The sequence below is a fragment of the Psittacula echo genome (genome assembly GCF_963264785.1).
Source record: "Psittacula echo genome assembly, chromosome: 28".
In the NCBI taxonomy this organism is placed as follows: Eukaryota; Metazoa; Chordata; class Aves; order Psittaciformes; family Psittacidae; genus Psittacula; species Psittacula echo.
The window spans coordinates 1,193,308-1,218,536 of record NC_137763.1 but is presented as its reverse complement, the minus strand read 5'-3'; the positions used below and the strand labels follow the sequence as shown (position 1 = coordinate 1,218,536).

At 64.6% G+C, this 25,229-nt stretch overlaps 4 protein-coding genes across 6 annotated transcripts; 3 read left to right on the top strand and 1 right to left on the bottom strand.

Moving 5' to 3' along the window:
• Positions 1 to 438: 438 nt before the first annotated feature.
• Positions 439 to 12,024, top strand: PACS1 (phosphofurin acidic cluster sorting protein 1). Of its 3 annotated transcripts, XM_080635892.1 has the most exons (24): positions 439 to 671; positions 768 to 855; positions 1,123 to 1,209; positions 1,297 to 1,422; positions 1,658 to 1,799; positions 1,872 to 1,963; positions 2,043 to 2,114; positions 2,204 to 2,263; positions 2,793 to 2,953; positions 3,272 to 3,338; positions 3,551 to 3,616; positions 3,710 to 3,810; positions 3,894 to 4,041; positions 4,269 to 4,385; positions 4,598 to 4,701; positions 5,282 to 5,436; positions 6,411 to 6,521; positions 6,612 to 6,714; positions 7,679 to 7,721; positions 7,807 to 7,849; positions 7,977 to 8,100; positions 9,954 to 10,180; positions 10,674 to 10,787; positions 11,353 to 12,024. In XM_080635892.1, the coding sequence occupies exons 1-24, from the start codon at positions 460 to 462 to the stop codon at positions 11,463 to 11,465; spliced, it is 2,676 nt and encodes an 891-aa protein (XP_080492018.1). In that variant the 5' UTR covers positions 439 to 459; the 3' UTR covers positions 11,466 to 12,024. The 3 variants fall into 3 exon arrangements, with proteins under 3 accessions (XP_080492018.1, XP_080492017.1, XP_080492019.1); XM_080635891.1 differs by having other exon boundaries at positions 6,411 to 6,714; XM_080635893.1 differs by lacking the exon at positions 11,353 to 12,024 and having other exon boundaries at positions 6,411 to 6,714; positions 7,679 to 7,702.
• Positions 12,025 to 12,708: 684 nt separating this feature from the next.
• CNIH2 (cornichon family AMPA receptor auxiliary protein 2) lies at positions 12,709 to 15,730 on the top strand (the record flags this gene model as incomplete). Its single annotated transcript, XM_080635716.1, has 6 exons — positions 12,709 to 12,789; positions 13,591 to 13,659; positions 14,064 to 14,111; positions 14,573 to 14,685; positions 15,185 to 15,328; positions 15,703 to 15,730. The coding sequence occupies 6 exons, from the start codon at positions 12,709 to 12,711 to the stop codon at positions 15,728 to 15,730; spliced, it is 483 nt and encodes a 160-aa protein (XP_080491842.1).
• A 463-nt stretch (positions 15,731 to 16,193) lies between these two features.
• BBS1 (Bardet-Biedl syndrome 1) lies at positions 16,194 to 23,458 on the bottom strand (the record flags this gene model as incomplete). Its single annotated transcript, XM_080635773.1, has 16 exons — positions 16,194 to 16,262; positions 16,858 to 16,944; positions 17,125 to 17,256; positions 17,662 to 17,798; positions 18,268 to 18,417; positions 19,086 to 19,155; positions 20,147 to 20,302; positions 20,647 to 20,770; positions 21,182 to 21,288; positions 21,382 to 21,510; positions 21,607 to 21,679; positions 22,137 to 22,183; positions 22,252 to 22,515; positions 23,154 to 23,188; positions 23,275 to 23,342; positions 23,439 to 23,458. 16 exons carry the CDS (start codon positions 23,456 to 23,458, stop codon positions 16,194 to 16,196), a joined length of 1,668 nt encoding a protein of 555 aa, XP_080491899.1.
• Positions 23,459 to 23,662: 204 nt separating this feature from the next.
• On the top strand, positions 23,663 to 24,885 carry LOC308230765 (ubiquitin-like FUBI-ribosomal protein eS30 fusion protein). Its single transcript, XM_080635694.1, has 5 exons — positions 23,663 to 23,728; positions 24,175 to 24,254; positions 24,349 to 24,493; positions 24,587 to 24,642; positions 24,713 to 24,885. The coding sequence occupies exons 2-5, from the start codon at positions 24,180 to 24,182 to the stop codon at positions 24,836 to 24,838; spliced, it is 402 nt and encodes a 133-aa protein (XP_080491820.1). The 5' UTR covers positions 23,663 to 23,728; positions 24,175 to 24,179; the 3' UTR covers positions 24,839 to 24,885.
• The last annotated feature ends 344 nt before the right edge of the window (positions 24,886 to 25,229 follow it).

Here is a 25,229-nt window from a genome sequence, read left to right as displayed (position 1 = left end):
TTGGTGTCCCTGTGTCCCCAGGGTCCATCCCAAGATCCCTGTGTCCCAGCAGCGCAGCTCCCTCAGTGTCTGTCCCCGTGTCCCCGGGCTCTGTCCCAGGCTCTATTCCAACGTCCCTGTGTCCCCAAACTCCATCCCAGGGTCCCCCTGTCCCGAAGCTCCATCCCGGGGTCTCCCTGTTCCCGCGCTTTCCCCTCCATGGGGGCGTGTCCAATCTTATCGCCACCCAATCAGCGCCGAGGAAGGGGCTGACGGGGCGTGGCCAGAGCGCGGGAGGGGCGTGGCCATGCCAGCAGACCGACCGGTGGTGGCCGCTTTCCCTTCCGCAGCGGAGCCGACCAATGAGCTCCGCGGGTGGGCGTGGCCTTGAGGAGGGGGTGCCTGCGCCTACCAATGACAACGCGAGTAGCCCCTTGGGGGGCGTGGCCGGGCGTGAGGCGGCGGCGGCGGCAGGGGGTGATGGCGGAACGCGGCGGCCCCCGCGGCCCTCCCGGCCCGGCCCCGCCGCCCGCGGCCTCCCCGCTGCCCCCCCCGGGCACCCCCGGGCCTCACCCTCCGACTGCCGGGGCCGTTCCCCCCGGCCCCAGCCCCGGTCCCGGGCCGCGGCCGGTGCAGATGAACCTGTACGCGACGTGGGAAGTGGACCGGAGCTCGCCCAGCTGCGTGCCCAGGTGAGCCGCGACCCCCGGGGACACCCCCTGCGGTGCTGCGGGAGGGGGAAGCACCGGGTACCGGGCACCGACCCGCGGCCTCCGTCTCGTCCCCAGGCTGTTCAGCCTCACGCTGCAGCGGTTGGTGCTGGTGCGGGAGCTGGGCAAGGACCTGGGCTCGGTGGTCATCGCCGTTAAGCTGCAGGTGGGGGGGGCAACGGGGTCCTGGGGAGGTCCAGGCCGTGGGCGCTTTATGGAGGTTGGGGGGTGCTGGGTCCATGGCAAGGACTTAGGGGGTGATGGGGGGGGAGATGGGGTCTTTGGGGTATCCCAGGGGTGCTGGGACCATTTGGGGGGGTCTCGATGGGTTTGGGGAGGTCCAAGCTCCCCCCTTTGTCTCTACTGAGGGGCCCTTACAGGGTCCCCAGTGTTGAGACCCCCCCCTCATATCCCCCCTGCCCATTCCTTCAAGGGCTCCAAGCGGATCCTGCGCTCCAATGAGATCCCATTGCCGGCAGGGACCCCCGAGACCGAGCTGCAGCTCACATTCTCCTTGCAGGTGAGACCCTGCCCACCCCCCCACCCATGGGTGCCCCCCACCCATGGGTGCCCCCCACCCATCACTGACACCACCACCCCCCCGCAGTACCCCCACTTCCTGAAGCGTGACAACAACCGGCTCCAGGTGATGCTGCAGCGGCGGAAGCGCTACAAGAACCGGACCTTCCTGGGCTACAAGACCTTGGCCGTGGGGCTCATCAACATGGCTGAGGTGGGTGCTATGGGGGGGGTCAGGGTGCTGGGGGGGGAACCCTGGGTGCTGGGAGCCTCAGAACCCAAGCACTTATGGGATTACTCAACAGGGTGCTGGAGGGGTTTGGGGTAGCCACCATTGCATGGACAGCACTAAGGAGTGCCTCCTCCATCCCCTCTGGGTGCCCCCAGTCCCTTCTGGATGCCCCCCCCATCCCCTCTGGGTACCCCCCATCCCCTCTGTGCACCCATAGGTGCTGCAGCACCCCAGTGAGGGAGGCCTGGCTCTGGTGCTGCACCGGGCGGTGAAGGATGCGCCGGTGCCGGTGGCCGAGATCCGGGTGAATTCCCTGTCCAGCCAACCCATCGACCAGGAGGCCAAGGGCAAGCTCTCGGGTGAGGCACCCATGGGTGCTGATGGGCAGGGAGGGGAGCACTGATGGGTGCTGATGGGTGCTCCCACCCCAGATCGCTCCCCTGACATTGACAACTACTCAGAGGAGGAGGAGGAGAGCTTCTCCTCGGAGCAGGAGGGCAGCGATGATGCTCTGCACGGGCAGGTGGGTGCTGGGCACCCCCCGCACCCATGGGTGCTCCCCTGACCCCCTCACCCCACTCTTACCCCCCCCGGCCCCCCAGGATCTCTTCTATGAGGAGGAGGAGCTGCCCAAGGTGAAGAAGACGCGGAGGAAGCTGATGGCGTCCACCCGGGTGAGGCAGGGGGCACCCATGGGTGCTGACTGGGAGTGGGGGGGTCACGCATAGGTGCTGCTGATGCCTCCGTGCTGCCCCCCCCGCAGCAGCCCAACATCAAGCAGAAGTTCGTGGCACTTCTGAAGCGCTTCAAGGTGTCGGAGGAGGTAGGAGCACCCATGGGTGCTGGGGACGGGGTATGGGGGGGACAGTGAGTGCTATGGGGATGTGGGGCACGTGGTGGCGGGGGAGTATGGGGGGCCACTATCACCTTGTGGCTGGTGTCACCAGTGTCATGCTGACTGGTGTCACCCTATGGCTGGTGTCACCCTATGGCTGGTGTCACCCAGTGTCACTCTATGACCAGTAGCACTCTATGGCCGATGTCACCCTATGGCTGGTGTCAACCTGTGACCAGTGGCACCCTATGGCTGATGTCACCCTATGGCTGGTATCAAGCTATGGCTGGTGTCACCCTATGGCTGGTGTCACCCGTGTCACCCTATGGCTAATGTCACTGATGTCACCCTATGACCATTGTCACCCTATGGCCGATGTCACAGGTGTCACCCTATGGCCAGTGTCACTCTGTGGCTGATGTCACCCTCTGCCAGGTGTCACCCTATGGCTGGTGGCACCTTATGGCGGGTGTCACTCTATGGCCGGTGTCACCGCTGTCACCCTGTGCTGGCCCAGGTGGGCTTCGGGCTGGAGGCGGTGGCCGGGGCGCGGATGCGCTCGGTGGCCGAGGACCTGGACGAGCTCTACGACACCCTCGAGATCTTCAACCCCAGTGACAGCGGCGCCGACATGGACGATACCGACAGCGTCCTGAGCACCCCCAAACCCCGCCTGCGGTGAGTGAGTGAGCACCCATGGGTGCCCCAACCCTCCCCCTGCAGTGAGTGAGCACCCATGGGTGCCCCACCCCACCCCCCTGCAGTGAGTGAGCACCCATGGGTGCCCCAACCCTCCCCCTGCAGTGAGTGAGCACCCATGGGTGCCCCACCCCACCCCCCTGCAGTCAGTGAGCACCCATGGGTGCCCCAAACCTCCCCTAAGCACCCATAGGTGCCCCAATAGCCCCCTCCAGTGAGTGAGCACCCATGGGTGCCTCAACACCCCCTCTGCGGTGAGTGTGCACCCATGGGACCCCCCTGTCCTTGTCCCCACAGCCCTTTCTTCGAGGGGCTCTCGCAGTCGAGCTCTCAGACAGAGATGGGCAGCGAAGGGGCCCCCCCGGTCAGTGCAGGGGCACTGGGGGGGGTCGGTCCAGCCTGTTTGGGGGGGGCATTATTGAGGGGGTCCTGTTTTGGGGGTGGTTGGGGGTTTAAGGGGGGGGATTTCAGTGGTTGGGGGAGAGCTGGGAGGTTTTGGGGGGGTGAAGGGGGGGTAAGGGGGGGTTCAGCATTGGGGGTGCTCAGCACCCATCACCCCCCCCCCACTCCCCACAGGCAGAGCCCGGGGCCAAGGGTGGCCGCAGACCCCCCGAGGAGGGGGCACAGGACCCCGAGGGGCTGGTGAGGGACCCCCCCCCAACCCCCCCCACTTTGAGCCCCCTCCCCCCGATGTTGGGTTCCCTGCAGCCCCCCCCTTGTGTGTCCCATCCACAGGACCCCCGTGGGGACCCCGAGCCCCTGCCTGAGCCCGGGGGGGGCCCTGAGAAGCTGCGGACCCCCCTGCGGGGCAGCAAGGGGGAGGCGGCATCACCCAGGTGGGGGCAATTGAGGGGGGGGCACCCAAGGGTTGGGGGGAGTTTGGGTCCCCATTGGGTGCAATGTGTGTGTGTGGTCATAGGGCGGACGTGGGGGGGGCCCCCCCTGGTCGGGGCCGTCGGGGCACCCCCCAACGTGAGCGGGGTCCCCCCCGGCCCCCCCCTGGCGAGAGGAACAACAGCTCCGATGGGGGGGAGCGGTCCCCGGAGCTGCCCCCCCCCAGCGCGCAGGTACCGGGGGTGGGTGGGGGGGACAAGGACGGGGTATGGGGGGGACAGTGGGGGTATATTGGGGGGGCACAAGGGGGGGACAATGGGGGGATGTGGGGGACACCGGTTGGGGGGCAATGGGTGCCATGGGATGTGGGGGGTGCATGGGGCCAATGGGGACATTGGGGGTACAGGGGGGTTGTGGGGACACCCCCTAATGGGTGCCCCCGCTCTCTCCCCCCCCCCAGGTGCCCCCCCCGGGCCCGCGCCGAGCGGTTTGGGAGCAGCTGGGGTGGGCGCTGGGCCCGGAGCCGGCGCTGCCCGAGAGCCTGGTCCTGGTGCAGAGCGGCCATTGGCAGGGGCAGGTACGGGGGGGGCATGGGGGCAATGGGGGGGGTAACATGGGGTGGCCCCCCCATGCACTGGGGTCCTTGGGGGGGGGCAGCTGGGGGGGGAGGGTAACTTGGAGAGGGTGGTACCTAATGATGGGCATCTAGGGGGGGGTCAGTGGTTAACGGCGGGGGGTTAAGGGAGGCTTGGGGGGGTTCAGGGTGCTCTGACACCCCCCCCCCCGCAGTGGGTGTCGGAGCTGCTGCAGGCGCAGGGCCAGGCACCGGTGGGGGCTACAGGGGGGGAGCTCCCGGCGCTGCTCTCGGCGCTGCTGGGCCGCATCCAGCGCCTGTGAGTGACCCCCCCGAAATAGCACCCCCCAACAACACCCCCAAAACCCCAACAACACCCAAAACCACCCCCCAAAACCACCCCCCTAAACCACCCCCCCAAACCACCCCCCCAAAACCACCCCCCAAAACCACCCCCCCAAAACCACCCCCCAAAACCACCCCCCTAAACCACCCCCCAAAACCACCCCCCCAAAACCACCCCCCAAAACCACCCCCCCAAAACCACCCCCCCAAACCACCCCCCCAAAACCACCCCCCAAAACCACCCCCCAAAACCACCCCCCCAAAACCACCCCCCAAAACCACCCCCCAAAACCACCCCCCAATAACCCCCCCAACAAACCCCCCCCACCCCCCAGTAGCACCCACAACAACCCCCCCAACACCACCCCGTGTTCCCCCCCCCCCTCAAGCCCCCCCCATATCTCTCCATGTCGTCCCCCCCCCGGCTGCTCCCCCACCCATGGGTGCTCCCCCCCCACCTAACGGTGTCCCCCCCCTCCCATGACACCCCCATTCCTCTGTGCCCCCCCCCATGGGTGCTGTGGGCCCCCCCTCACCGCCCCCCCCGCCCGCAGGTGCCACAGCTCAGCGCTGCCCCCGCGGGTGCTGAAGGTGGCGGCCGTGGGGGGGCCCGGCTTCCACAGCGCCCTCTTGCGGGCGTTCGTGCGGCTCCTGAGCGCCCGCAGCCCCGAGTGGCCGAGTTACCTGCGCTTCCTGCTCGTGCCGCTGGGTGAGCGCCAGGGGCACCCATGGGGCACCCATAGCGTCCATGGGGCACCCATAGCGTCTGTGGGGCACCCATAGCGTCCATGGGGCACCCATAGCGTCCATAGGGCACCCATAGCGTCCATGGGGCACACATAGTACCCATAGGGCACCCATAGCGTCCATGGGGCACCCATAGCGTCTGTGGGGCACCCATAGCGTCCATGGGGCACACATAGTACCCATAGGACACCCATAGCGTCCATGGGGCACCCATGGCGTCCATAGGGCACCCATAGCATCCATGAGGCACACATAGTACCCATAGGGCACCCATAGCGTCCATGGGGCACCCATAGCGTCCATAGGGCACCCATAGCGTCCATGGGGCACACATAGTACCCATAGGGCACCCATAGCGTCCATGGGGCACCCATAGCGTCCATAGGGCACCCATAGCGTCCATGGGACACACATAGTACCCATAGGACACCCATAGCGTCCGTAGGGCACCCATAGCATCCATGGGGCACCCATAGCGTCCATGGGGCACACATAGTACCCATAGGGCACCCATAGTGTCTGTGGGGCACCCATAGGACACCCATAGCATCCATAGGGAACCCATAGTGTCCTTGGGACACCCATAGGACATCCATAGCATCCATAGGGCACCCATAGCATCCTTGGGGCACCCCTAGGACACCCACAGCGTCTGTGGGGCACCCATAGGACACCCATAGCATCCATAGGGCACCCATAGCGTCCATGGAGCACCCATATGGCACCCATAGTGTCCATAGGGCACCCATAGTGTCCATAGGGCACCCACAGGGTATCTGGGATCCCCCAGCACACATAGCATCCGTAGGGCACCCATAGTGTCCATATGGCTCCCATACCATCCATAGGGCACCCACAGGGTATCTGGGGTCCTACAGCATCCATAGGGCACCCCCATGGCGCTAAGAGGGGTCCCTGTCTCCCATTGCCCCCCAGGCCCGCACCCGGTGGCGCAGTACCTGGGCTCAGTGGACGGGCGCTACGGGGCTGCCTTCCTGGACCCCCCCTGGCGAGAGCTCTTTGGGCGCAGCGAGCCCCCCCCCACCGGTAATGGGCACCCATGGGTGCTGCCAGCACCCCAAGGGGCGGGGGGGTGCACCCTGACCCCCACCCATGGGTGCTGCCCCCCCCCCCCAGAGCCCTTCAGCGTGGCTGGGAGGATCCTGGGGTACGTGGCTGGGGCTGGGGTCACCCTCGCGCTGCCGGTGGCTGAGGCCATGCTGACCTGCGGGCACAAGTTGTGAGTGCGGGCGTGGGGTATGGGTATGGGGTGTGCGGTGTGGGGTGTGGGATATGGGGTATGGGGTATGGGGTATGGGGTATGGGATATGGGGTATGGGATATGGGGTATGGAATATGGGATATGGGGTATGGGGTGTGGGATATGGGGTATGGGGTATGGGGTATGGGGTATGGGATATGGGGTATGGGATATGGGGTATGGGGTATGGGGTATGGGATATGGGGTATGGGGTATGGGATATGGGATATGGGGTATGGAATATGGGATATGGGGTATGGGGTGTGGGATATGGGGTATGGGATATGGGGTATGGGATATGGGATATGGGGTATGGGATATGGGGTATGGGGTATGGGGTATGGGATATGGGATATGGGGTATGGAATATGGGATATGGGGTATGGGGTATGGGGTATGGGATATGGGGTATGGGATATGGGGTATGGGGTATGGGATATGGGGTATGGGGTATGGGGTATGGGATATGGGATATGGGGTATGGAATATGGGGTATGGGATATGGGATATGGGGTGTGGGGTATTTAATGTAGGATATGGGATATGGGGTATGGGGTATGGAATGTGGGATATGAGGTATGAGGTGTGGATATTGGGTGTGGATATGGGATATGGGAGACGGGGTATGGAATGTGGGGTATGGGATGTGGGATATGGATATGGGATATAGGGTATGGATATGGGGTATGGGATAGGGGGTATGGGATGTGGGATAGAGGACAGGGGATATGGATATGGGGTATGGATATGGGATATAAGGGCAACATGGGAGTGCTCAGAACAGGGGACATGGGGGATGGTGATGTGGGACACAGGAATAGGGACATCGGATGTGCTGTGGGAATGGGGGCACGGGACAGGGACACGGGTGCAGGGTGGTGGCAGGTGTGGACTGTACCCCCCCTGCCCCCCCCATAACCCCCCTTGTCCCATCTGCGCCCAGCCCCGATGAGGACTCCTACCAGAAGTTCGTGCCCTTCGTGGGGGTGAGTCCATGGGGGGCAATGGGGGCACTGGGTGACACTGGGTGACGCTGGGTGACACGGGGCTGTCCTTGGGGTGTCCCTGCAGGTGGTCAAAGTGGGGCTGGTTGAGGACCCCCCAACAGCTCCAGGTAAGTGCTGCCCCCCCCGCATTGTCCCTGCTGGGTCCCCATGCTGGGCATGGGGGGGGGGACACCCCCCGAGGTGCTGCTTCCCCTGCAGAGGCACCCAGGGGTGCTCTGTGTGTGTCCCCCATAGGTGATGGGGACGAGGTGCCCCCCCCGGGCCTCACCGTCCCCTCCCCGTCCCCCCCCGGGGGACCCCGTGAGGCTGCGGCCACGCCCCCGGCGTCACCCTCCATGGCCAGTGGCAGCACCCTGGGGTGAGCACCCATGTACCTGTTATGGGGGGGCACCCATGTACCTGTTATGGGGGGGCACCCATGTACCTGTTATGGGGGGGCACCCATGTACCTGTTATGGGGGGGGGGGCACCCATGTACCTGTTATGGGGGGGGCACCCATGTACCTGTTATGGGGTGAGCACCCATGTACCTGTTATGGGGGGGCACCCATGTACCTGTTATGGGGGGGGGGGGCACCCATGTACCTGTTATGGGGGGGGGCACCCATGTACCTGTTATGGGGGGGGCACCCATGTACCTGTTATGGGGGGGCACCCATGTACCTGTTATGGGGGGGGGGGCACCCATGTACCTGTTATGGGGGGGGGGCACCCATGTACCTGTTATGGGGGGGGGGCACCCATGTACCTGTTATGGGGGGGGCACCCATGTACCTGTTATGGGGGGGGGCACCCATGTACCTGTTATGGGGGGGGGGGCACCCATGTACCTGTTATGGGGGGGGGGCACCCATGTACCTGTTATGGGGGGGGGCACCCATGTACCTGTTATGGGGGGGGCACCCATGTACCTGTTATGGGGGGGCACCCATGTACCTGTTATGGGGGGGGCACCCCTGTACCTGTTATGGGGGGGGGGCACCCATGTACCTGTTATTGGGGGGGGCACCCATGTACCTGTTATTGGGGGGCACCCATGTACCTGTTATGGGGGGGGGGCACCCATGTACCTGTTATGGGGGGGCACCCATGTACCTGTTATTGGGGGGGGGGCACCCATGTACCTGTTATGGGGGGGCACCCATGTACCTGTTATTGGGGGGGGGCACCCATGTACCTGTTATTGGGGGGCACCCATGTACCTGTTATGGGGGGGGGGCACCCATGTACCTGTTATGGGGGGGGGCACCCATGTACCTGTTATTGGGGGGGGGCACCCATGTACCTGTTATTGGGGGGGCACCCATGTACCTGTTATGGGGGGGCACCCATGTACCTGTTATTGGGGGGGGGCACCCATGTACCTGTTATTGGGGGGCACCCATGTACCTGTTATGGGGGGGGGGCACCCATGTACCTGTTATTGGGGGGGGGGGCACCCATGTACCTGTTATGGGGGGGCACCCATGTACCTGTTATTGGGGGGCACCCATGTACCTGTTATGGGGGGGGGCACCCATGTACCTGTTATGGGGGGGGCACCCTTGTACCTGTTATTGGGGGGCACCCATGTACCTGTTATGGGGGGGGGCACCCATGTACCTGTTATGGGGGGGGGGCAACAATGTACCTGTTACTGGGGGGCACCCATGTACCTGTTATGGGGGGGGCACCCATGTACCTGTTATTGGGGGGCACCCATGTACCTGTTATGGGGGGGGGCACCCATGTACCTGTTATTGGGGGGCACCCATGTACCTGTTATGGGGGGGGGGCACCCATGTACCTGTTATGGGGGGGGCACCCATGTACCTGTTATTGGGGGGCACCCATGTACCTGTTATGGGGGGGGGCACCCATGTACCTGTTATGGGGGGGCACCCATGTACCTGTTATTGGGGGGCACCCATGTACCTGTTATGGGGGGGGGCACCCATGTACCTGTTATGGGGGGGGGGCACCCATGTACCTGTTATGGGGGGGGGCACCCATGTACCTGTTACTGGGGGGCACCCATGTACCTGTTATGGGGGGGGCACCCATGTACCTGTTATTGGGGGGCACCCATGTACCTGTTATGGGGGGGGGCACCCATGTACCTGTTGGGGGGGGGGCACCCATGTACCTTTTAGGGGGGGGGGCACCCATGTACCTGTTATTGGGGGGCACCCATGTACCTGTTATTGGGGGGGCTCCCCCATTGCCCCGCAGCTCCTCGGGGGACGCCCTGGGCCTGCAGGTCGATTACTGGGGGGCACCCATGGGTGCTGCGGAGCGGCGGCGGGAGGGGGAGCGGCGCGAGGCCGGGGGGGGCCCCCCCAAAACCAGCCTCCGGGGCACCTTCCGCTCGCTGCTGGTGTCGCGGCTGCCAGCGCCCGGGGACCCCCCCGGGGGCACCCTGGCCATGACCCTGGTGACCCGCGAGAAGAACAAGAAGGGTGAGCCCGGGGGGGGGCACCCATAGAGCATGGGGGGGGGGGGCAGAGCACCCAAGGGTGGGTTTTCACCTTGGGGTGCACCCAAGGGTTCAGGGTACCCGAAAGTGGGGTTTGGGGGCACCCAGGGGTGATTTTGGGGTGCCCAAGGGCAGGGTTTGGGGTACCCAAGGATGGGCATTGGGAGGATTTGGAGCTCCTAAGGGTGGGTTCTGATTGGTTTGGGGCACCCAAGGGTGAGTTCTGATTGGTTTGGGGCACCCAAGGGTGGGTTCTGATTGGTTTGGGGCACCCAAGAGTGGGTTCTGATTGGTTTGGGGCACCCAAGAGTGGGTTCTGATTGGTTTGGGGCACCCAAGGGTGGGTTCTGATTGGTTTGGGGTATCCACGGGTGGGTTTTGGGGTGTCCATTGGTGGGCCTTGGGGGGGGTTGGTGGCACCCAAGGCGGGGGGGGTGACCATGGCCCGCACCCATGGGTGCTGCTGCCGCTGCCAGTGCCCACCCTGTTCCTGAGCAAGCGCCCGCGGGAGCCTGACTCCAAGAGCCTGGTGGTGGAGGGGATCACGCGGCTCATCTGCTGCCCCCGGCAGCCGCCTGCCCTGCTCTCGGGTGCGGGGGCACCCATGGGTGCCATGGGGGGGTCTATGGATGCCATGGTTGGGTCTATGGGTGCTGTGGTTGGGTCTATGGGTGCAATGGTTGGGTCTATGGGTGCTGTGGGGGTTCCTATGAGTGCTGTGGGGTGTTCCATAGGTGCTATGGTGGGGCTATGGGTGCTGGGGGCAGGCCGTGGGTGCTATGCTTGAGTCTGTGGGTGCAAGACTGCCATGAAGGAGTCCCATTTGTGCTATGGTTGGGTCCATGGGTGCTATAGGGGGTTTCTATGGGGGGGTCCCATAGATGCTATGGAGGGGGCTGTGGATGCTCTGCGGGGGTCTATGGGTGCTCTGGGGGGGTCTGTGGGTGCTATATTGGGGGGTCTATGGGTGCAATGGTTGGGTCTATGACTGCCATGGTGGGGGGGCCCATTGGTGCTATGGTTGGGTCCATGGGTGCCATGAGTGGGATGCTATGGGTGCCATGAGGGGCTCCATGGGTGCTGTCAGGGGTTACATTGGTGCTGGGGGGGGTCCGTTTGGCTATGGGGGGGTCCCATGGGTGCTGTCTCCCCCAGTGACGGTCGATGGCACCCAATGGGACGACATCAAGTTCTTCCAGCTGGCGGCCCAGTGGCCGTCCCATGTCAAGCACTTCCCTGTCGGCATCTTTGGGACCAAAGCCCCCTGACACCCCCACCCATGGGTGCTCCCCCACCCATAGGTGTCCCCCACAAGGGACATCACCCCCCGGGACACTCATTGCTTCTGCCAACCCCCTGCAATGAGCACCCATGGGTGCTGGGACCCACTTACGAGAACCAAGAGCACCCATGGGTGCCAGGACCCCCTGCTCAGTGCCAGTGCCATGCACTCCAAGAGCACCCATGGGTGCCAGGACCCCCTTATGAGAACCAAGAGCACCCATGGCTGCTGGGACCTTCCCTCCCGAAGTGCCAGTGCCACCCCCCCAGCACCCATGGGTGCTTCCCCCCTCCCCATGTCCCCCAGCACCCATGGGTGCCCCCCTCCGGTGCCAACCCCCCCCCAGCACCCATGGGTGCTGCCACTGCCTCGTCGTGTCTGTGGTCTCCCCCACAAGGGGGCGCCCTCCTCAGTGCCAAACCCGCCCCTCCCCCACCCCTCGCCTCGCATGTGCCAACGGGGGGAGGGGCGCCAGCTCTGTGACGTCAGCACCATGAACCCTCCCCCCTCCTCGCTTGGGCCACGCCCCCATCGCCCCTCCCCCGCCGTGGGGGCAACCAATAAATGAATGAAGGAGCGGGAGAACGCCCCGCCCATGCGTGTTCATGCGTGTGTCATGTGACCTCCTGCATGTTCCCACGTGTGTCATACGTGTTTATGCGTGTTCATACATGTTCACATGTGTTCCTATGTGTCATACGTGTTCATACATGTGTCATACATGCACCACCACACGCATTACACATGGACCCAACACATTCTCACACGGATCCCACAAGGATCCCACGCGTTTCCCAATGGATCCCACAAGGATCCCACGCGTTTCCCAATAGATCCCACAAGGATCCCACACATTTCCCAATGGATCCCACAAGGATCCCACGCGTTTCCCACATGGATCTCATGCGTTTCCCAATGGATCCCACATGGATCCCACACGTTTCCCACATGGATCCCACATGGATCCCACACATTTCCCAATGGATCCCACGCGCGTCGCGCTCCCGTTGTACGCGCATTCCCTCCCTCCCCCCCTCAACTTCCCCGCTCTTTGGCCCCGCCCCCTTCCAGGCCCCGCCCCCCCTCGTGCTCCTCCCCTCCCCTTCCCCCCCCCCCCTTCTCATCCCAGCCGAGCCCGATCGGGCCGCGGCGGCCCCGGGATCCGGATTCCCCCCCCCCCCCAAAACCCCCCCTCCCCATGGCCGGGCCCCCCCCGCCCCCCCCCCGCCATGGCCTTCACGTTCGCCGCCTTCTGCTACATGTTAACGCTGGTGCTGTGCGCGGCGCTCATCTTCTTCGTCATCTGGCATGTGAGAGGGGGCGCACGGGGGGGGTCCCTATGGGGGGGCTTGGGGGGGGTCATTATGGGGGGGGGGAAAATCACTGGGGGGGAGCTTGGAGAGCCTGGAAGGGGTTGGGGGGGAAGGGGGACACGGGGATGGAGGGGGCATGGGGGGGTGAACCTATATGGGGGGGGTCAGGGAGTAATGGGGGCACCGGTATCGGGGAGATGAAGCAATGGGGGGGAGCACATGGAGAGAATGGGGGGCATGGGGGTGGGGGAACAGGGAGGGGGGAAGTCGGGGGGGGGGGACATGGAAGGAACGGGAGGAGAAAACGGGGATGGGGGGACAAGAAGACCTGGACACCCCCCCCACCCAAGCGCCATGGGGCTCCGTGGGAAAGGGGTCAGGGATTGATGGGGGGGGCACCGAGAGAGAGGTTACTGGGGGGGGGATGCTCCCTGTGGCGTTGCCAGGCAACGGCGGCATCCGGGGAAGCGGGGTGGGGGGGGTAGGACCGGAGGGATACAGGAAAACAAGGAGGGGGGGAGCGCGTTGCCAGGCAACGGCGGCATCCGGAGAGGGCGGGGGCACGGCGGGGGCTGGCGGTTGCCTAGCAACGGGGGGGGTGGTCCCAAAGTGGGGGGGGGTGCTTCTGGTCCGTGTCTGTCTCCCTGTGTGTGTCCCCCCCATCCATCTCCAGGGCCGTTGCCAAGCAGCCGCCGTCACCATGGCAACAGGCCGCAGTGGTCCTACCCCCCCCTCGGGTATTGGGGGGGGGTTTGGGGGTCCCCTCACACCCCCCTCCCGTTGCCCCCCCCCCCCCAGATCATCGCCTTTGACGAGCTCCGGACAGACTTCAAGAACCCCATTGATCAGGGGAACCCTGCGCGGGCGGTGAGGGGGGGCCGGGGGGGTTTGGGGGTCCCCGGGGGGGGGGCACTGGGGTCCTATTTGGGGTCCCTAGGGAGGAACTGGGATGGGAGTGGTGGGCACTGGTCAATACTGGGGGGGGGCACTGGGAGCATCACGCTGCGCCCCCCCCCCCATTATGGTGAACACACTTGGGGGGGGGTGGGGATGGTTGAATCGGGGCCGGTGCCTATTTATAGCCCCCCCCAAAACGGGGACGTGCCCCTCCCCCCGCCCCCGTTCTTGCTCCCCCCTCCCCCACCGCAGCACCCGGCACGCGCAGACCCCCCCAAAGGAACGGGAGGGGGGAGGCACCCAGAGGTGGGGAGGGGGGCACCCAGGACTTTGGGGACCCCCCCAACCCCCCATTTCTCCCCCCCCCCCCCCAGCGTGAGCGGTTGAAGAACATTGAGCGGATCTGCTGCCTCCTGCGCAAGGTGGGGAACCCCCGACCCCCCCAACATTGTGGACCCCTTCCCCACCCCTGAACACTGGGGACCCCCCTGTGGCCCCCCCCTAAATCCTACCCACGGGGATGCTCCATAAATGATCCCTGGGTACCCCCCCCCATGAGCCCCCCCACCCCTAAAGGGGACCCCAGGATTCCTCGGGGGGACGGGGGGGGCTGACACCCCCCGGGGTCACCAGGAGCCCCTCAACACCCCCGGGAGACCCCGGATACCCCCTGGGGACCCTCCCCAGACCCTCCCAGGGCCCCCCAAGACCCCCCCAGATTCCACACCCCCCCCCGGCCCTTTTATTGCAGTCGTCCCCCTGCAGGGGGCGCTGCTGGGGCGTGGCTTGGAAGAGGCGTGGCCTGCTGTGCTCGGGGGCGTGGCCAGCTATGATGGGGGCGTGGCCTGTGGTGATGGAGGCGTGGCCTGACGGGCGCCCCCAGCTGGTTGTCCCCGAGTACTGCATCCACGGCCTCTTCTGCCTCATGTTCCTCTGCGCCGCCGAGTGGGTGACGCTGGGGCTGAACCTGCCGCTGCTGCTCTACCACCTGTGGAGGTGCGGCCGGGAACGGGGGGGAATGGGGGGGGATGAGAATGGGGGTGGGATTGGGATGGGAATGGAATTGGGATGGGTTTGGGGTGGGAATGGCATGGGAATGGGATTGGCTTGGAATAGGAATTTGATGGGAATGAGGTGGGATTGGGAAAGGATGAGAATGGGGTAGGAATGGGATTGGACTGGGATGAGATTGGGATGGGAATTTGACGGGAATGGGATGGGATTGGGAATGGGAGCATTGGGATGGGAATGGGATGGGAGTCGGATTGGGATGGGATTGGGATGGGAATGGGGGCACTGGAATGGGAATGGGAATAGGCTGGGAACGAGGGCATTGGCCATCCCTAGGATGGGGCTGGGGGACTGAGAAGGACTGGGGTCAAATGGGGGGCACTGGGACGCGCTGCAATGCACTGGGATGCATTGGGATGCACTGGGATGCATTGGGATGCATTGGGATGCACTGGGATGCATTGGGATGCACTGGGATGCTCAGGTACTTCCACCGCCCGGCCGACGGCTCCGAGGGCCTCTTCGACGCTGTCTCCATCATGGACGCCGACATCCTGGGGTACTGCCAGAAGGAGGCGTGGTGCAAGCTGGGCTTCTACCTGCTCTCCTTCTTCTACTACTTGTACAGGTGTGGGCCTGGGGCAGGGCTGGGATGGGATTGGAGGGGGATTGGAGAGGGACTGGAGTGCGATTGGAATGGGATTGGAGTGGGATTGGAGTGGGATTGGATTGGGATTGGAGTGGGATTGGAGAGGGATTGGAGGGGGATTGGAATGGGATTGGACTGGGGGCATCGTGAGCATTGAGAGGCACCAGGATGGGAATGGGAGGGACTGGGGAAGTGATAGAGGCACTGGAAGGGGACTTGGAGCACTGGGATAGAACTGGGCGGGCACTGGGATGGGCTTGGGGGCCCTGGGGAGGGACTGGGAGAGAACTTGGGGGGGTCACTGGGATGCACTGGGGGGGTCACTGGGATGCCAGCACCGCTGCCCCCCGCAGTATGGTGTACACACTGGTGAGCTTCTGAGGCCCCCCGAACCCCCCCGCCGCCGCCGCCCGGAGTCACGTGACCCTCCGGGGGAAAAGGGGGGGGCGGGGGGGGGCACAACACGCGCTGCCCCCCCCCCCCCCAGTCCCAGTCTGGCCCCAGCGCCTCCCAGTTTGTCCCAGTGCAGCCCCGCGGGGCCGTGTTCTGCTCAATAAAGACGAATGGCACCAGTGGCCTCTGGGGGGCAGCACTGGGGCAATGGGGGACAATGGGAGCAATGGGGGGCAGTGGGGGCAATGGGGGGACAATGGGGGCAATGGGAGCAATGGGGGCAACGGGGGGGCAATGAGGGGGCAATGGGGGCATCCGGACCCCTCTCCCCATCCTTCCCCCCCAATGCCTCCCCCCTGGTCCCATCACGAGGCTCCAGCACCAGGTTTATTATGGGGGGGTTACAAGGACATGGGGGGGGGGGACACGACACAGGGGGGGCACAGGGCCCCTAGGACAGGGGGAGCCCGACCTGGGCCCTCAGCACCGGTGCATCCAGGCCTTGGCGCAGCACCAGCACCTGTGGGGTAGCACCAGCTGTGGGGCATCCTATGGGGCACCCACTGTGGGGCATCACATGCTACGGGGCAGCTGCTATGGGGCATCCTATGGGGCAGCTGCTATGGGGCATCCTATGGGACAGCTGCTATGGGGCATCCTATGGGGCACCCACTGTGGGGCATCACATGCTACGGGGCAGCTGCTATGGGGCATCCTATGGGACAACTGCTATGGGGCATCCTATGGGTACCTGCTATGGGGCATCCTATGGGGCACCCACTGTGGGCATCATCTGCTATGGGGCAGCTGCTATGGGGTATCCTACGGGTACCTGCTATGGGGCATCCCATGGGGTACCTGCTATGGCGCAACCTATGGGGCACCCACTGTGGGGCATGCTATGGGGAACCCTATGGTGCACCCACTATGGGGAAGCACCTGCTATGGGCCACCCGCTATGAGGTAGCACCTGCTATGGGGCACCCTATGGGGCACCTGCTATGGAGAACCCACTATGGGATAGCATCTGCTATGGGGCACCTGCTATGCGGCAGCCCCCCCCACTCCCCAAAAGACCCAAGGCTCTGGTCCCCCCTCCATGGGCCCCCCCTCACCAGCAGACGCCCGGGGTGGGCCCCACCGGGCCCCAGCTCCAGCCACGTCCCCAGCCCATAGCTCAGCCCCGGCACCAGCAGCGGCACCTGCGGGGGGGGGAGGGGGCAGGGTTGGGGGTGCCCTTGGGGGGGGGGGCAGGGTCCCCATGGGGGGGTCCCGGAGTGCCCCTGGGGGGTCCCAGGGTCCCCATGGGGGGGTTTTGGGGTGCCCCTGGGGGGCTCTCAGGGTCCCCATGGGGGGGGGTCCCAGGGTGCCCCTGGGGGTACCTTGATGCAGGGGGGCTGCAGGCGGGAGGGGGGGCAGCAGCGCAGCAGCAGGAGGAGGTCGGAGGCCGGGACCCCCCCCAGGGGCAGCAGCAGCCAAATGGTGACGCGCAGGCGGGGGCCCAGGCCCTTCACCTGGGGGGGGAGGAGGAAAAGGGGGGGGTCAGGGACCCCCCCATAGGGTCCAGCTTTGGGGGCTGCTCTGTGTAGGGACCCCATAGAGCCCCCTACAGAGAACCCGGTAAGTGCCCCCCCAGTAAAGACCCCATAGACCCCCACAGGTGCACCCCCATAAGGACCCCATGGAGCCTCCATAGGTGCCCCCCAATAAGGATCTTATAGACCCCATAGGGTCCCCCTCAATAAAGACCCCATAGAGCCTCCATAGGTGCCCCCCTCCCATAAGAACCCCCATAGACACCCCCATAGGTGCTCCCCTCCCAATAAGGACCTCCATAGACCCTCCCTTTGACCCCCATAGGTGACCCCATAGAGCCCCATAGGTGCCCCCCATAAGGACCCCATGGACCCCCCCCGCACCGTGGCAGTGACGTTCAGGGCGGTCTCTGCTCCTCCTCCTCCTGCCCCCCCCGCGCCCGCCTCGAGCGCGCGCGCCTGCCCCCTGGCGGCCGCGAGGCGCAGCGCGCGCAGCTCCCGCTGGAAGAGCCCGAACATCCCTGCGGGGGGAGGGGGGTCACGGAGCCCGGCCAGGACCCATAGGGACCCAGAGAGCCCCATAGGGACCCAGAGAGCCCCACAGAGCCCCAGAGAACCCCATAGAGCCCCATAGGGACCCATAGGGACCCAGAGAGCCCCACAGAGCCCCATACGGACCCAGAGAGCCCCACAGAGACCCATAGGGACTCATAAAACCCTATAGGGACCTATAGGGACACATAGAACTCCCTACAGAACTCCCCATGGAACCCCATAGAGCCCCATAGAACCCCATGGCACCCCATAGCGCCCCAGAGACCTCCCCATAGAACCCCATAGCGCCCCACAGAACCCCATAGAGCCCCATAGAACCCAATAGCGCCCCATACAACCCCATAGCGACCCATGAAACCCCCCACGGGTGCCTCAGACCCCAGGCATCCGCCCATAGGTGCCCCGCCCCCCCATAGCGGCCCCGCCCCCACTCACGTGACGCGTCCTCGCGCTCCCGGAGCGCGCGGTCCACGAAGAGGCGCGAGCGTGGGGGGAGGGGCAGGCGCGCGGGGGGCGGGGCCGGGCACGTGCCGGGGGCCCCCAGCTGCGCGCGGCGCCGCAGCACGCGGATGGACAGAGCGCCCCCTGGCGGCCGCGGCGGCACACGCGGGGTGAGACCCCCCCATAGACACATATAGACCCCTATAGACCCCCCTAGATACATATAGACCCCTATAGACCCATATAGATACATATAGACCCCCATAGATACATATAGACCCCTATAGACCCCCCTAGATACATATAGACCCCTATAGACCCCCCTAGATACATATAGACCCCTATAGACCCATATAGATACATATAGACCCCTATAGACCCCCCTAGATACATATAGACCCCTATAGACCCCCATAGATACATATAGACCCCCCTAGATACATATAGACCCCTATAGACCCCCATAGATACATATAGACCCCCCTAGATACATATAGACCCCTATAGACCCCCATAGATACATATAGACCCCTATAGATACATATAGACCCCTATAGACCCCCATAGACACATATAGACCCTATAGACCCCCATAGATACATATAGACCCCCACAGACCCCTATACACCCACACAGATACATATAGACCCCTATAGACCCCCCATAGACCCCTATAGACCTCCCATAGACACACACAAACCCACATATACCCCCCATAGACACACATGGACATCTACAGTTCCATAAAGACACCCATGAACTCCTATAGACACCCATAGACCCCTACAGACCCCCCAAGCCACAGCACCCACCGCGTGTGGCCATGAGCAGGGTCCCGTCCTCCCGCCCGTAGCGCCCGAAGCAGAGCCCGGTCACCACCTCCTGGGCAGCAACAGGGGTTGGGGGGGCGAAATCGGGGTCCCGAGGCTGCTTTCGGGGGGTTTCAGGCCTTTTTTGGGGTGGTTTTGGGCTGTTTCCGAGTGGTTTGGGTTGGTTTTGAGGTGTTTCAGGGTGTTCAGGTTGGTTTTGTTGTGTTTCAGGCCGGTTTCGGGGTGTTTCAGGGTGTTCCAGGTTGGTTTTGGGGTGTTTCAGGCTGTATTTTGGGTGTTCAGAGGTGTTTAGGCTGCTTTGGGGAGGTTTGGGGGTGTTTCAGGCTTTCTGGGGGTAAGTTTGGGCTGGGTTTGGGGTGGTTTAGAGTGGTTTGGGCTGGTTTGGGGCTGTTTCAGGCTGTTCAGGTTGCACTTGGGGTGTTTCAAGCTGTTTCGGAGGGGTTTGGGGTGGTTTTGGTGTGTTTCAAACCAGTTTTGGGGTGTTTCAGGGTGTTCAGGTTGGTTTTGGGGTGTTTCAGGCTGTTTCAGAGTGTTTTGGGCTGGTTTCGTTGTGTTTCAGGCCAGTTTTGGGGTGGTCTCGTGTGGTTTTGGGGCTGTTTCAGGCAGTTTTGAAGTGTTTTGGAGGTGTTTTGGTTTGTTTTATGCTGTTTTGAGGGTGTTTCAGGCTGGTTTTGGGATGTTCCCGGGTGGTTTGGGGGCTGTTTCAGGCAGCTTCAGGTGTTTTGGAGGTGTTTCAGGCTTGTTTGGGCTGTTTTGAGCTGGTTTTGGTGTGTTTCAGGCTGGTTTTCGGGTGGGTTTGGGCTGTTTTGGGGTGTTCCGGGGTTTTTTGGGGTGTTTGAGCTGGTTTTGGTGTGCTTCAGGGTTGCTTTGGGGCGGGTTTGGTGTGTTTCGGGATGGTTTTGTGGCTGTTTCAGGGTGCTTCTGGGTGTTTTGGGGTGTTTCAGGCTGCTTTGGGCTGGTTTTGATGTGTTTCAGGGTGGTTTGGGGCTGGTTTGGGCTGTTTCAGGGTGTTTTAGGCAGGTTTTGGGGTGTTCGGTGCTCACCGGGCTCTGCAGCACCGCCACCAGGCTCCTCCCCTGGTACAGCCGCAGCTCCCGGGTCTCCAGCGCCAGCAGCGCCACCGCTGCCCCCCCCGGCAGCCGCCCCCCCGCCAGCGCCGCCGCGCCCCCCGGCAGCCGCAGCGCCCAAAGCCGCCGGCCCTGGGGCATGGAGGGGGGGGGCAGCGGGGTCAGGGGGGGTCACAACGGGGGGGGGCCCAAAGGGGGGGGCTATGAGGGGCTGGGGAGGGGTTAAAAAGAGGCCCAGGGGGGGTCCCAAGGGGGTCTGGGGGGGTTCCAAAGGGTCTCGTGGGGGAGCAATTGGGGGGTGCAATTGGGCTCCAGGGGGGTCCCAAAGGGGCTTGGGGGGGGTTAAAGGGGTCGGGGGGGGGGGCATGGGGGTCCCAAGGGGGTTTGGGGGACCCAAACACTGGGAGGGTCCAAATGGAGCTGGGAGGGGGGGGTTGGGTTCCGGGGGGGTCTCGGGGGGGGTGCCGGGGTCTCACCTGGGGGCTCAGGGCCAGCAGCTCCCCCTGGGCCGTGGCCACCAGCAGCCCCCCCCCATCCTGCGCCAGGAGCCCCACGGGCCGGGAGCCCAGAGCAGAGAGAGCCCGAGCCCGGGGGTGGGCACTGGGGGGGGGGAAGCAACCAGACATGGACCTACAGCACCCACCGGCACCCCCTGACCCACCCCAGCACCGCATTCCCCCCCAGCACCCCTGACCCTGCACAGCACCCATGGCTGTCCCAGAACCCCCATTGCCCTCCCATTCCCACCTCCCAGCACCCCCATTTCCTCCCTCATCCCCCCCATGCCCCCCCCAGCACCCATGGGTGCCCCAGCACCCCTAGTCCCCCCCAGCATCCCCATTCAACCCCCAGCACCCCCATTTCCCCCCCAGCACCCATGGGTGCCCCAGCACCCCCATTCCACCCCAGCAGCCCCATTCTACCTGCAGCACCCCCTGACCCCCCCCAGCACCCATGGGTGTCACAGCGCTCCCATCCCCCCGCCAGCACCCATGGGTGCTGAGCACCCACCGGCTTAGCCCATAGAGGGTCCCGTCCCGACAGGCCAGCGCCAGGCGGCAGCGCCCATCCCCAGGGCCTCGGGGAACCATGAAAGCAGGAGATGATGGCACCGAGCCCTTGGAGAGGGGGGGTGTGCGGGGGGGGGGGTGTCAGTGTGCTCCTTATGGGGGGTGCAGCACCCATGGGTGCTATGGTGGGCGGGGGGTTACCTGGTAGAGCAGGGTGAAGGCCTCGGGCTCCAGCACCAGAACGTCCCCAGCCTCGGTGCCCAGCACGGGGCAATCGGGGGTCCCCTCGGGGCCCCCCCGCGGCAGCGCCCCCAAGCACGTCACCACTGGCTGGGGGCAATGGGGGGGGGTCACATGGGGGGGGTCACATGGGGGGGTCACATGGGGGGGGTTACATGGGGGGGGCTATGGGGGGTTCCCACTCACCTGGTGCTGGGGGGGGCGCCCTTTGTGCAGCGCCATAAACTGGGGCAGGTCCAGGGGGGGCAGCGCCAGGAGCCTGTGGGGGGGGGCACCCACAGCACCCAGTGACCCCCCCCCAAACCCCTTCCACTTCCAACAGCCATTGCTCCCCATCAGCACCTCCAGCACCCATGGGTGCCCCAGTTGGCCCCCAGCATCCATAGGGTCGCCTGACCACCCCCGGCCCCGTAGGTGCCCCCCATCATCCATATGTGTGTCCCAGCACCCATGGGTGCCCCTCATCACACCCCAGCACCGATAGCATCATCCCATACTCTTCTGCTTCCCTTAGCACCCATGGGTGCCCCCCATCACCCCTGTGTGTCCCAACACCCATGGGTGCCCGCAGCACCCAACTCACCGCAGTGACTGCGCCGTCAGCTTCACCTCAGCTTTATCCCTGCTCCCCCCCAACAAAACACCCCATTAGGAGGCACCTTCCCCCCCCCCAAGGGGCACCCATGGGTGCTCCCCCCCCAGGGTGCCCCCCCCACCTCAGATCCTCCAACATCTCTCTCAGCGTCATGGGGTCGATCTGGTTCTATAAAAGAGGAGTCAGCACCCACATTGCCCCCCCCCCAGCAGCACCCATGGGTGCTCCCCACCTACCTGCGCCGCCTGCGCCCACAGGTCCCTCTCCAAGGGATGGGGGTCCCGGGGGGGCACCCGGAACTTGTAGAAGGGTCTCAGGTTCCTGTAGACGTAGAGGGCCCCCCCCGCAGCCACCCCCAGCGCTGGGGCCCCTCCGGGCCCCCCCAACGCCCCCACCCCCGCGGGGGGGTCGGGTAAGGTCAGGGTTGAGATGATGCCAGCGCCGCGAACCACGGCCAAGAGCGGGGCCCCCCCCGCGCCCCGTGGCACCCCCACAACGAGCTGGGGGGGGACACACAAGGGGTGAGGGGGGGTTTCAAGGGGGACCCCCCAGAGCATCCAGAGACTGCCAAAGATCCCCCCATAGCACCCAATGGTAGCTCCCCCCAGCACTCAAAGAGGTCCCCATAGCACCCTGGCCCCCCCCGATAGCATTCAGGGACCCTAAAGATCCCCCCTTAGTGAGGGCCCCCAATAGCACCCATAGACTGCCCCCTAGCACCCAGGGACACCCCCCCCCCCAAGCACCCATAGATCCCCCAGTAGCACCCAGGGACCCCCCATAGCACCCATGGACCCCCAATAGCACTCATGGACCCCCTCATAGCACCCAGGGAACCCCCCCAGCACCCATAGACCTCCCCTTAGCATCCACGGATCCCCCCATAGCACCCTTTGACCTCCCCCAAAGCACCCAGGACCCCTCACCAGGCATCCACAGATCCCCCAATAGCACCCATAGACTCCTAATAGCATCCACAGACCGCACCCTAGCACCCAGGGTCACGCCCTCCAGCACCCATAGGACCCCCTATAGCACCCGAGGACCCCCCCATAGCACCCATAACCCCCCAACAGCACCCATAACCCCCCAATAGCAGCCACAGGCCCCCAATAGCACCCCCAGCCCTCCCGCTCACCTTGTGGTCCCCATCTCCGTGCAGATCAACCAGCGCTGGATAAAGGGGGGGGGGGTGTCAGGGGGGGGCCCGGACCCCCAGCCCCCCCCCATGCCCCCTCCCCTCCCCCGGCCCCCCTCACCCATGCAGCCCGGGAACGATCGCAGCCCGGCCATGGGATCGTCGTGGGCCTCCAGCCATAGCGAAGCGCTGCGGGGGAGGGGCAGGATTACGGGGGGAAGGGTCCGGGACCCCCCCAAAGCACCCAAAACCGCCCCAAAGCACCCCAAAACCGCGCCCCCCCACCTCGCCTCAGCCGCCGCCATCCCGTTGCCAAGGCGACGGGGCCGGATTGAGCGCCAGGAAGTGACGCACCAATGCTCGCCCCGCCCACGGCCCCTCTCATTGGGTGTTCCCTTTGGCCACCCACACCCCCTGGCTCTCCTTTCCGCGCTCCCATTGGTTGATTGGAGCCCGCCTTTAGGCTGGTAAGGGCACAGCTTCACCACGCGCCCCTGACGTCATGACGCCACCGGATCTGAGGCGCGGCGCATGCGCAGAAGCGGTCTCTCTGCGTCGCGGCCCCATCTGCTGTGGTGCGGCCGGGCCTGGGGGGGCTCCCGGGGGGATTTGATGCCTTGGGGAGGGGCTGAGGGGGGATTGAGGTGGGGGGGGGTTTGGGGGGCTTGGGCGGAGCTGGAGCGGTACGGGGGGGTTAAGGTCTAGTCGGGGGGCCGGGAGGAGCCTATGGGGGAGCCATAGAGACCTGAAGAGGCTGTGGGGATGGGGGTGGATTGAGGGTTATTGGGGGGGCTATGAAGGCTTTAGGGGGGTCTGGGTGGCTTTTGGGGGGGTTATGGGGGGGGTCTGTGGGGGCTGGATGGGGTTGAAGGTGTTTCCTTCCCCCTCTAGCAGATTCAATGGGGATGGAAGACCCCCCTCGGGGTGTTCCATAGCTGGGGGGGCGGGGGGGGGAGTTGGGGATCTCTCTTTGTTGATTTAATGGGGACACCCCTAACCCCCCCCCCTTTTGCCCCCCCAGCCATTATGCAGCTCTTCATCCGTGCCCAGTCTCTCCACACCGTCGAGGTCTTCAGCACCGAGACCGTCGCCCAGCTCAAGGTGAGCCCTTACCCAAATCACAGGGTGCCCCCCCAAATAAACCCCATTTTAGGGGAGATTTTAACCCCCCGCTTTGTGCTCCCCCCCCCCCCAGGAGCGGGTGGCAGCGCTGGCCGGTGTCCCCCCCGAGGACCAAGTGCTGCTCTTCAGTGGGACCCCCCTGGACGATGATGCTGTGCTGGGACAGAGCCCCCTTCCCGAATTGGCCACCCTCGACCTCTCCTCCCGCCTCCTCGGGGGTACGTTTGGGGGGGAACACTAATTAGTGGGGTGCTCATTAACTTAATGACCCCCCCACACCCCCAACACCTCATTTTCCTGCCCGTCCTTAGGGAAAGTCCACGGTTCCCTCGCCCGTGCTGGCAAAGTGAGGGGCCAGACCCCCAAGGTGAGTGCTGGGGACCCCCTCCCTATGGATTTAGGGACCCCCCCACCCCGACCTTCCTCCTCCTCCATAGGTGGCCAAGCAGGAGAAGAAGAAGAAGAAGACAGGCCGGGCCAAGCGGCGCATGCAGTACAACCGCCGCTTCGTCAATGTCGTGCCCGGCTTCGGCAAGAAGAAGGGTCCCAACGCCAACTCCTGAGCGGTGGCACCAGTAAACGGGCACCGGATTGGGGCCAATTCCTGGGAGTTTGGGGCTTTCTGTGTTATTTTTTTTGCTGTTACAGGGGGCACTGAGGGGGTTGTGGGGGTGAAACTGGTGCTTTGATGGGGTTTGGGGGTTGCTGAGCAGCTCTTGGGGCTGTCAATGAGCGCTGGGTGTGAGAAGGGCTTTAATTAGTGTTAATTGGGGGGGTGGAAATCAGAGGGCTCAGCACGGAGCTGCGTGCAGCGTGGTTGTGTATGGGATTGGCGGAAGTAGCCGAGTGGTGGCGGAAATACCCGAAGAGCGGCGGGCGGGGAGAGCCGAGTCGTGTTGGAAAGAGCCGATTGGCTGGGAGAGCTGAGTCGAGTTGACTCGGAAAGATCGGATT

Coding starts and splice junctions, on each gene's coding strand:
- PACS1 (XM_080635891.1), top strand. CDS start 460: ATGGCGGAACGCGGCGGCCCCCGCGGCCCTCCCGGCCCGGCCCCGCCG. Junction 1,210..1,296: donor AGCTCACATTCTCCTTGCAG/GTGAGACCCTGC, acceptor ACCCCCCCGCAG/TACCCCCACTTCCTGAAGCG. Junction 4,042..4,268: donor TGCCCCCCCCCAGCGCGCAG/GTACCGGGGGTG, acceptor CCCCCCCCCCAG/GTGCCCCCCCCGGGCCCGCG.
- LOC308230765 (XM_080635694.1), top strand. CDS start 24,180: ATGCAGCTCTTCATCCGTGCCCAGTCTCTCCACACCGTCGAGGTCTTC. Junction 24,255..24,348: donor AGACCGTCGCCCAGCTCAAG/GTGAGCCCTTAC, acceptor CCCCCCCCCCAG/GAGCGGGTGGCAGCGCTGGC. Junction 24,643..24,712: donor TGAGGGGCCAGACCCCCAAG/GTGAGTGCTGGG, acceptor CCTCCTCCATAG/GTGGCCAAGCAGGAGAAGAA.